Raw genomic sequence first — 12487 nt, forward strand, 5'->3', positions numbered from 1 at the left:
GTAATATTTAACTAAAATGAATTAATTATTTAATTAATTAAAATAATTAAATATAAATTTATATATTTAAGTCATATTTTATTTATATGTTATAATTATAATTATGTCCATTTTTTAAATTATTTATTTTAATTGTTAATTATATTATCTAATTTATTTTAATAATTTTATTAACAAAACATTAATTATTATATTTTTTTTAAATAAAATTGTATTTAAATAACTAATATGATGGCTTTATAATTACAATATATTTTTTATTTAATATTAAAATTAAATTATTTTATTTTTTTATAATTATTTATTTAAATAATAAAAATATATTCTTTAATGTAAAATTCATATATTAATGATTTATATATAAATGTTAATTATTTAAAATAAGATATTTTATTTAAAAAAATATATTAATTTTAATTCTATTAATATATTTCTTTATATAAATTAACTATCTTAATATTATGTTAATAAATATTTTTATTTAAATATACTATTTTATTTATTTAATTATATATATATATATCATTTATTTCAAATTAATTTTATACACAAATACTTTTAATTTATGAAACAAATATTATTTTTAATAATAAAATTAATTAATTAAATATACAAAAACCAATTATTATTAGTATTAATTAAATTCAAATAAATTTAATTAATATTATATAATGATTTAAATATATATATTACGTATATATTTATATAATTCTTATTTTAATTAATTTTATTTAAAATACTGTTAAATAGCTTTTATAAATTTATTTAATATTATATTATTATTACTATTATATTAATTTATAATAATATAATTATACACTTATATTTTATTTATATATAAATACAATTTGTTAATGTATATAACTTTAACATTTTATTTCTTCTTTTTATATATCAAATAATATATAAAGAATTATATTATATGTTTTAGATTATTTTTATTATATAAATATATATAATTATATTTAATTAAATATATTTAAATGTGTTTATAAATAAAATTTAATTTTAATTTATTCAGAATAATTATATTAATCATTTAATTAATATTCTTTAAATTTATATTAATATTTTATATTTATAAACTGTATTAAAAAATTTATTACTTATATTAATTAACTATAAAAGAAATATTAATATTCTTATTTTACTTAATTTATATGATACATCTTGAATTAATTTTTAATTTTATTATTTATTTATTACAGTTTTATTAATTAATCATATTATTTATTTTTATTATTTTCTAATTTATTTATATTTTTATTATTTATCTATTTTTATTGATTATTTATTTAAATTATAATTCTTATTTTAATGAATTAATATATATTTATTAATTATTTGTTTTAATTAATTTATTTATTTTTTATAATTATTAATTTTTATTATTTATTTGTTTTTATTATTTTAATTTATTTATATATTATTTTTATTTTAATTTTATGTATATTTTTGTTAAATAATTCACAAGGTAATGGATTTTATTTTTTTAAATAGAATAATTTAATATATATAATAAAATTATATTATTTTTATAAATAAATTTTTTTTTTAGTTTGTATTTATTTATAACTTTATAATTTGTGTTTTACTTTTTTTTTTTATTTTAAATTTATTATTTAATATTAATTTGTTATATTATTGTTAGTGTATCTTTTTCATTCTAAAAAATTTGTTTGTAATATATATATTTTTTTTATTATTATCGCCTTTTAACTTTGTGTATAGTTTTTTATTTTTTTTAAATTTTTACAATGTAATACAAATATATGCTACTACATTCATTTAAGAGATAGTATACTGCATATTAAATTATTGTCTATTTTATATCTCTATTGATGTGATCTCGAATTAATAAATGCGTATAATACATTATTAGACAAGTTCTTTAATGTCTTTTTGATATCATTGTTATATTTTTACAGTATAACAATATTACAATGAATCTATTAAGTCTTTTACCTTTTTGGATTTGTTTTAATTTTTTGAACTAGTGTTTATTTTTCTTTTCCAAAATTTTAAGATAGGCCATTTTTTGCTTTGTCAATGTATTTCCCTTTGTAAACACTTTTATATATTTTTTTTAATGTATATTTAACATATTTTACTATTTGTAACAACTCAGTCTTTGTTGTGTAGAGTTATAAAAGCAACTGTAATAATAACATAATTATGCTATATTTGTTATGATATTAAAAGTGATCAAATAATTGACTAAAATCTTCAATATATAATAAAAAAATAAAACAACTGTTTACAGAATAGTAGTGTTTTTTTGTGCAAAAAAATGTTATATGCATAATTTGTATTATTCTTATAAGAAACATATAATTACATGTGTCTAGGACTTCAGTAATATTAATAAATGTGTAATATAAAATTTTTTTTTCTATTAAATGTTTAGAAAACAGTAGCTATCAGTATTCTGAGGAACTCCAAAAGAGTTGATATAAATAGAATTACGTAAAAAAATTAGTAAGCATCAATTAGAGTATAGAATTATTTTTCATATGAAAATTCAACTTTTTGTCCATTAGCATTCAAAAACAAAACAACTTGCAAAATATAGTTTATAAAAAACATTTTTTCTAATAGTTTTATATAAATTGTATTAACTTTTAGCTGCAACTAAACATTAGCATAAGATAGGAAAAACGACATTCAAAATATTTTTATAAAATTATTTGCAAATACTTTTTACACATTTATCTGTATCTTGAAAAACTGTAGACAATAAAATTCTTGCAAAAAATTAGCAGAATGGAAGCCATATATAAGAAAACTAAATTTTTTTACTTCATACCAATGCAAATAATTAAAAACAAAGAGCCTTGACAATGAAATAATTAATCAGTATTAACAATTAGAAGCATGGTTGTTAGGAAAAAAAAATTATGATATTCCTGTACAACATTATTTATCAATTACAACCATTTAATTACATTGTGCTATCTTAATATGCGCGAAATATAACATTTTTACACAAAATTTTTTTTGATTCATTTCATAAGTCATAGATTTTTGTAAAAACAATTTTACCATTCTTTGGATTATTTTATCTATATCGTAACAATGAATATATACATTCAGTATCTTTTATATGTGCTCATACATTTCAACCTAACATCTTAATATTTTGCTGTAATAAATATATATGCAATTTTAAAGAAATAAAGAAAACTTATTCTGAACTTATAGTTTATATTAGGGTTTTTCGTATTACTTAGTAACATCTAATATAAGAAAAAAAATTTTTTTAATAAATATTTACAAAAAAATATTTTTTCGTTTTCTTTTCGTGGTGTATGATAATGCCTCTTTTACTGAATATTAAAATTTATCAAATTCCATCTCAAAGAGATTTTTCCAAATGAAATATATTTTAATGACAAATTTTTAATGTAGCAAGAATGTACTACCTTAATGAAGATAGTATAGAATTGCTTTGTTCTATATTAAATATATAAATGTTTACGTCTTTTAGTTTTTCTGAGTTCGATTACCAATTTTATCTATAATTAGAAATTATTTTTATAAATTTTAATTTTCTAAAAGATATATTTTTACCTTTAATAGAAATATTTATATATAAATACATTCATTTGGGGCATAAGAATTTCGAGGAAAACATAGAATTTATTGAAGCAATTTAAATGTATGATGTGTTTCAAAGAAGACACAAAAGAATATGATAATGCTTATATAATTTAGCTTAAAAAAAAGGGAAATAAAATACAACTTAAAAAAGAAGAATCATTTGCCATCTCAATAAACAAAAAGTTTTTTTTTTCTAATATAGAAAATAAATTTTAGTTTTATACAATTTTGTTTTTCTGTGTTTGTTGTGAGTAATTTATTGAGCTTTATTATTATCTACAAACAGAAACTCAATTACATGTAAATGTTTGTATTAAATCTTAATATTATATTAAATAATTATTACAAATACATATAGTAATTGGATAATTATGCATTTAAAGTCAAATAATTTTCATGGTAAAAATTTTCAGTTATTCTAAAATGCGAATTGAAAAACCCACAAAGATATAAAATTAGAATATACATTTTTTGATAACGAATTATTTCACTGATATAATTTTACCTTAAATAATCTATTATGATATTGAACAAAAAAATACATCTTCATTTTAAATACACCAATAAATTTTATTAACATCAGATAAATAAGGATGTAAAATTATTTGTTTATTTGTATTATTATAAATTACAATATATAACAGTATGTTAACTAATTTGTAGAAAATAAGAAAAATTATAAACTGTTTTGGAAACCAGAAAACAGTAATAAAAAAGATTTTATTAAATTTTTATCATGAACACTTTTTTTAGCGCATAAATTATTATATACTAAGGTAATTATGTAAAAAGACATTTGCCAATGAAGATGAAGAACATATTGAAATACTAATAAATTCGCAATTGTCCAGAATTAATAATATTAAGATGAGCCAAAAAAAATTAACGTGTATCTTTTCTTTTGGCAATTCTGCTAAATATTTATTGTATAATGATATTATATTTACATCTATATAAATATATTATAATATTTATTTATTTAAAGCGTTAATTGAAATTCAAAAGCCCATTTTAGGGGTTTTAATACAAAAAGCAAAGACAATAGAATTATATTTATTAACCATAATTCAATTAACAACATATAAAATAAAGATGTCACTTATATTCTACAATATGATATAGGAGAGTTCAATATATATAGGTCTTGTTCATTTTGAGTTGTTTCATTAATGGTTGAAACTCTATGTGATATGTTACTTTGTATGGAATTATAATGAAATATCTATTTTGTTTCATATTAAGAAAAAAAGAATAATGCATTTGATGTTTTAAAATATAGCTTACGATCTAAGGTATAATAATATATTATTTTAATATGTTTTTAATTTTTTATTAAAGGATAATCCCTTTATATAGTAATGTGTAAAAATAATAAAAAAAAAACTAAAAAACTTTTTTATCTTTATGAAATAAAATTGAATGATTACATTTTTTCTATAGTACAAATTTTGTTCATTTTTAGAATATCCATTATTTTACTGTTTTAATAATGCGTAAAATAATATTTATACAAAATATAATTATTCTTTTTTCTGAAATATAAACAACAAATAACTGTTCTTGTACAAGCGTCCCTTTAGTATATATCTATAACTTCCACATTGACCTAACATATAATATGGGAATATATTAGTGTGTCTATATTCTCATTTATTCGATAATATTTTTAACTTCTAAAAAGATCGGTATTTAAATGATCAGAATACTACTGTGTGAAGGATAATATTACGCATATCATAAATTGTGTTAAAATAAACTTTTAATCAGAATATTATATTTAAAAAAATGATTATTATAGCCTTTTTATATATAATATAATTAGAAGAAGTACAAAAATTATGCTTCTATATATACTTTAATTATATAATGTCATAGTCTCAATTTGTTTATTCTCTTAATTCATTCAAAACAAAATTTATAATATGATTTCTAATTTTTTGAACACAAAACATAACTTACAGAAAAATGTATTACGCTTAAAGAAAGTATATCTATAAGCACAAGTTATTTTAAATGTTAATAATAATAAAATGAAATTCCAGCTTATATGTTATAGAGTTAGCACTTTTCCTTAGTATTTCATATTTAATATCAGTTTGACCTTGTGTTTGTAAATTATAAGCATATCTATTTCGTAGACTGCTTTAATGTTCTTGTTTTACATGTTAAAAAGTTTTAAAGGATAATGTATTATTATTATTTATAAAAACTGATATAACAGAATTCTTATATAAAGTATATTAAAAATTAAATTTGAAAAATTATTTATGGTAAATAAATCATCTTGTGTACTGTTACAATGACAGAATATTCTTCTTTCATTAACTATAACTTATGTAAAAATGGTAAAAAAAAATTTATATGCAGTTTAAAAATAGTTTTACAGTTTCGATTTATAGAAAATAACTCGAAAAAGGTCTACAGAAAATGTAAAAATTTTATATACGTGAGTTTAATATATATTTGTTTTAACATATTATATATGTTGATTATTAACATTTTTTAGCTTATCTTGTTTTTATATATTATTCACAATTTATTTAAGTTTTATTTAAAAATTTATAAGAAAATTTAACGATAACTCTCTTATAGTTTCATAGTATTTTGTCAGGAGTGGGGTTCGAACCCACGCCCTTACGGACAGCGGCCTAAACGCTGCGCCTTAGACCACTCGGCCATCCTGACATCACTATTTAGTTGTTAATAAGAAAATTATTGTTACAATAATATGCTGTATAATGTGGAAATAACGTTAGCTATATGGTTTTAGTATGTTAAATTTAATATTTAATCATTATGTCTATAATTTTATCATTTTATTTTTCTTCTACAGAAACATAATGTTATATGTATTTATACTTTAAACAGTTTAATATATATTTTATTTATATTAATATGAAACAATTAAGTTTTCTTAATAATATAAATTCTTATTATTATCTATTGATGTAAAAAAAAAGGAAAGCAAAACCTAAAATTTTATGTTTTTTCCAATGCTTTTGAAGGAGGAAAATTTTTTTTCCTTTTTCCATGAAAGGGAAATTTATAGTATCTATTTTATTACTGTGCTCATTTAATATTCCACGGCAAAATTTTCTTAAAATTTCAAAAAAAGTAAATAAATATAAAAGTTTCAAGTGTCTAAAGTAATAGTGAATCCAATAAATATAAGGTTTAATTATATTTAGTACAATTATGAGTGAAACATAAATAGAATGAATATAATACCTTATAAAATCTCTATGTATAATAATATAGAATCCATAGAGTGGAAGGTTATCCAAAATATAATTTATTTATAGTATTTTTCGTATAATAATATATTTAAATATTTTCTGTTTTTTAATATATATTTTTTTCTTTTATTGTAATAATTATCGACAATTTATATACACTTGAATAGTTTTAAATATAAAATGTCCAATATATGGTGAGAATTAAAACTTAGTTTTAAAACACCAGATATTTATACATTCGAAAAAGATTTGTATCCTATTAATTTATATATGTATAGAAAAGGAAAATTTAAATATTTATAACAAATGTATTTTTATTTAATTTTTTTTTCATCTTTTAGCAGTATTCTAAAAAACAGTTTCAAAAAGACAAAAATAATAGAAAGAAAATACTAAAATTATCATACGTTATATGACAACACACTTTTTAAAAAATAAGATGTCCATATCTTGTTATTCTAATAAATTTATATCACCATTTTAATAGCATTAAATGAAAACCACACGCCTTCATTCATAAAAAAAACTGCATTTGTAGTTTTATATTTACAACATATATTTAATTGAGAATAATTAATAAAAAAAGTTCATATTATATATAATAAATTAAAACGGAAAGCCCATATAATGATTCTTTTAATACAGAAAGAAAAAAATTATTATTTTACTATCGTATACTTCTAACATTCATAAGTTCGTTGATTTTTCCCTTTTTTACATTTGTTCGTAATATGGGTTATATATCAGAATGTTACTAGAATGTTTTTTTTTTTTTATAATACATTGTAGCTTTCTTATACAGGTATTCGTACAAATATGTATGTATATAAATATATATAGGTATGCATACATATATAGGGAAGGAATGAATTCCAGTAGGCTCATGAATTCCATTATAATAAAGTAAAACAGGAGGTTCTTTACTATTTTATTATGTTATTTTTTTGATATATATGAAAAAGATGATTTACACATTTTTATCTATTAACTTTGAACATGAACAGGAAAATATGTCTTTTATAAGGAAAAAATTGTAACATTTGAAATTACGGAATGCTATAAAAGTAATATTTTTTAAGTAGTTTTGGTATATTAAAGACATTAGTCATATTTTCATAATGAAAATTAATACAAACGCATTTTTAATATAGCCTAATATAATTCAGTTTTGATTAAAAATAAGATATCATTTTCTTATTTTAAAATATTTAATTTTTTATTTAAAATTGTATTTTAAAAAACTTTCCATATATTTCATTTGCTTAAACATACTATCATTCGTGGAAATGATTTTGTTGAAATATGTAACTAAAACTATTGGGAAATGGAATACTAATTTTGAAAAAAAAAAAAGTAAAAAGAAAGAAAAATCCAAACAAGTATACATATAATATGTAATATAATAATTAATCTAAGGAAAAATCTGTTCATTATAACAAAAAAAAAATAAAAATAAAAAAGCAAACCTTTATTTTCATTAATATACCATGTTATAACTTAAAGATAGCATAAGAAAATTTTGATATTAATTATATATAATGCGCATTTTTTCTTTTCATTAACTTCTAAAACATGTTTAAAACAAATAAAAAAGGAAGAAAAAAAATTAATAAAACAAGGTAAAACGTCAACATTAAAAAAAAATTATTCTGCGTAAAATTACATTTTGAAAGATAAATATATGCATATATATGCTTATATGTATATATATATATATAACATATAATTTAAAATAGAATGACGTAAATTAAGGACATGCTGTGGCTTTAATAAACACAATTTGATGCATTTTAAATTTTTTAGTATTATCATATAATAATATATTTTTGCACATCTTAATTCAAAGAATTTTTTTTTCTGATTTACTTTTGTAAAAGGTCAGTTATTATTATAATTATTAATATTTTCTTTTTTAACAATTTTATTTACTATGGACAAATGGAATTTATTCACTAAATAATATTGAATAAAATATTTAACTAAATTGTTTTAAAAAGACAATCTAAAATCTATTATTTATTTAAAAAAAATAAAAGAGGTAGCATCAGGCTAAGCGGGATTAATAAGTACGGATAAATTTTTAAAAATTACACTATTTAAAAGAAATAAAAGATTTTCATTATGTACAATTAAATTGCTCATTTCTGTTTTGTTTTATATCTTTTTAATATCTTTTTTTTTATTGTGTCATAATAAAAGGAAATTATACATATATATATATATATATATATGCATACATGATAGCTTTATTTTTTCCTTTAAATACGTTTTAAGAGGAGAAACATTTAATATGTAATAATTTTTCCCTTTCTTTTGTAAAATGCTGTATATATGTATTTTATGATTTATTTTGTTTTTTTTATTTGTTATAAATAAGCCATTAATATTTCAAAATCATTCCCAAAAAAAAAAAAAAAAAAGAAAAGAACGCCCTTACTTTTTACGTAAAATTTTGTCAAAATTAATATATATATTATGAATAAAAGAAAAGAGAGAAAAAGGAAAAAAAATAAAAGGTATAAAGAAAAGATGAAAGGTGTGAGTTTATGAGGAACATTTTACTTTATGCATGTTCTAAATCCTTTTTGGTACCATTGCTCTATTATGTATCATATTATGAATAAATTACTTTTTAATTAATAACTTATTTTTTGTATTTTTCTCTAATTTGAAAAAATTATTTTTAATTATAAACATAGAAGCATATAGCATATCATTTTTATGTTGTGTTTAAAATTGTTTGTTTATTTGTGACAATTTGTGGATTGCGTATGAGAGTTAAAGATATAGTTAACCTTTAACCCAGTAGTTGTTTGAACTATATATATATATTAACAATATAGTAAAAGTACATCCTTTGAACTGCTTAAAGTAAGTCACATACATATATATATATATATGTATATGTTATATTTAAAAATTGTTTTTCCCCTGCTCTCTTATTTTCTTATTTTTTTTATAAAAAATGGAAATAAAAGAGAATGATCATGGAGACGATGACAACACATCGGATGATGATCTATTAATTGACAGTATTAAGAAAAAACAGTGTTGTGTTAACATATTTGACCAAAAACCAATAAACGAAGGTAGCAAAAATGAAGACGTCATATCTGAAAAGGTTATAGCAAATAATAATAATACAACCCATGTAAAGAAGGAAAATGATGTTGTTGTTCAAAGTGTGAATAAGAAAGAACATATAAAAGATGATGTAAAGAAAAATCCAAAAGAAGAACACGACGTTCTTCAAAATGAGGGTGTACATACTAAAACAAAAAGCGCATCTCATTCTAGTGATGAAACAAATAAAATTTTGAGCGCAGTAAATAAAAATGAAGATGATAAAAATAAAGAGTTATTAAAGAGCAATAGTAAAGGAAGTGTGAAGGTAAAAAATCAAGTTAGCAAAGTAAAAAAAGAAACAAATAAAAAACCCAAAAAGGTACTTAAAAAATCGGAAGAAAATTTTGAACCAATAAATAGATGGTGGGAAAAAATAGATGTCCAGACGGATCTACAATGGCAATATTTAGAACATAGAGGAATTATATTTGCGCCACCATATGTAAAACATAATATTCCAATTTTTTATAAAAGTACTAAAATAGAATTAAATGAGAAATCAGAAGAATTAGCTACCTATTGGTGTAGTGTTATAGGTAGTGATTATTGCACAAAAGAAAAGTTTATATTAAATTTTTTTAAAACATTTATAAGTACTTTAGAGAAAAATAACATTATTAGACAAGAAAATGAAAATAAGGTAAAAAAAGGAGATATATCAAATTTTAAATTTATTGATTTTATGCCAATTAAAGATCATTTAGCTAAATTAAGAGAAGATAAATTAAATAGAACAAAAGAAGAAAAAGAGGAAGAAAAAAAAATGAGAGCGGAAAAAGAATTACCGTATACCTATGCACTTGTTGACTGGATTCGAGAAAAAATTTCAAGTAATAAAGCAGAACCTCCAGGTCTATTCAGAGGAAGAGGAGAACATCCTAAACAGGGTTTATTAAAAAAAAGAATTTTTCCAGAAGATGTAGTAATTAATATAAGTAAAGATGCACCTGCGCCTCGGCTTTATGGTAATATGTGTGGACATAACTGGGGAGATACTTATCATGATAATAAAGTAACATGGTTAGCATATTACAAAGATAGCATTAATGACCAAATAAAATATACATTTTTATCCGCACAATCTAAATTTAAAGGGTATAAAGATTTAATGAAATATGAAAATGCAAGAAAGTTAAAATCTTGTGTTCATAAAATTAGAGATGATTATAAAAACAAAATGAGAAATAAAAGTATTTTGGATAAACAGTTAGGTACAGCTGTTTATTTAATAGATTTTTTAGCTTTAAGAGTTGGAGGAGAAAAGGATATAGACGAAGAAGCAGATACCGTAGGTTGTTGTAGTTTACGAGTAGAACATGTTAGTTTTGCTCATATGGTACCTATTAAAAATGAAAACGTAACTAATAATGGCGAAAAGGATAATGATAAAATTAATAGAATACCATTACCAAAAAATTTAGATGATATTTTGGAAGTAGATTGTTATATAACTCTGGATTTTTTAGGTAAAGATAGTATTCGCTATTTTAACACAGTAAAAATTGATAAGCAAGCATATATAAATATGATCACATTTTGTAAAAATAAAAGCAAAGAAGAAGGAGTATTTGATTATATAAATTGCTCAAAATTAAATGAATATTTAAAAGAAATTATGCCAACATTATCAGCCAAGGTTTTTCGTACATATAATGCATCCATTACACTTGATCAGCAATTAAAAAGAATAAAAGAAATTAATGGGAAATCAGATGATGATTTGTTTTTATTTGATGATTCGGATATACAGAAAAATAAGAGGAGAAAGTTAGGAAACGTAAGTTCTCCTACAAGTATCTCAAGTGATATTAGTGATTCAACGCAAAATGAAAAAAGTAATCCTGTTGAAGAAGATGTAATAAATGATAGCACATCATCTAATAATAAAAACATATTAAAGGAAAACAATGCAGAAGACAAGAATTCGCCCATAGAGGTAGATGTTTCGAATGTTAATGATCTTATTAACTTTTTCAATAATGCAAATAGGGAGGTTGCTATTTTGTGTAATCATCAAAGAAGTATTCCGAAACAACATGACACAGCAATGTCAAAAATAAAGAAACAGATAGAAATTTTTACCGAAGATATAAAAGAATATAAAAAATATCTGCAATACTTAAAAAGAGATAATAATAGTAATAATAATAATAAGAAGAAGAATAATAATCAAAATGTTGACAATAAATTTACCTTCGTTTCTAAGGTTGTCACGTTAGATGGAACCTTAAGACCGAACAAAGTGAAGGATAACATGAAAGAAGAATCTTGTAAAAAAAAACTTACTGCTCTTATCAAAAAAGTAGAACTTTTAAAAAATCAAATGAAAGTAAGAGATGATAATAAAACAATTGCTTTAGGAACGTCCAAAATAAATTACATGGATCCAAGAATAACTGTTGCTTTTTGTAAAAGGTTTGAAATACCAATAGAAAAAATATTTAATAGAAGTTTAAGGATTAAATTTCCATGGGCAATGTTTGCTACAAAAAATTTCTGCTTTTAAAATTTTTTTTTTAAATATG

General features: G+C 19.9%; 1 protein-coding gene across 1 annotated transcript; it reads left to right on the forward strand.

The window, feature by feature from the left end:
- Positions 1–9801: 9801 nt before the first annotated feature.
- MKS88_001616 (topoisomerase I) lies at positions 9802–12468 on the forward strand (the record flags this gene model as incomplete). Its single annotated transcript, XM_067214558.1, has 1 exon — positions 9802–12468. One exon carries the CDS (start codon positions 9802–9804, stop codon positions 12466–12468), a length of 2667 nt encoding a protein of 888 aa, XP_067074504.1.
- Positions 12469–12487: the final 19 nt, after the last annotated feature.

The sequence above is a fragment of the Plasmodium brasilianum genome, chromosome 6, assembly GCF_023973825.1.
Source record: "Plasmodium brasilianum strain Bolivian I chromosome 6, whole genome shotgun sequence".
In the NCBI taxonomy this organism is placed as follows: domain Eukaryota; phylum Apicomplexa; class Aconoidasida; order Haemosporida; family Plasmodiidae; genus Plasmodium; species Plasmodium brasilianum.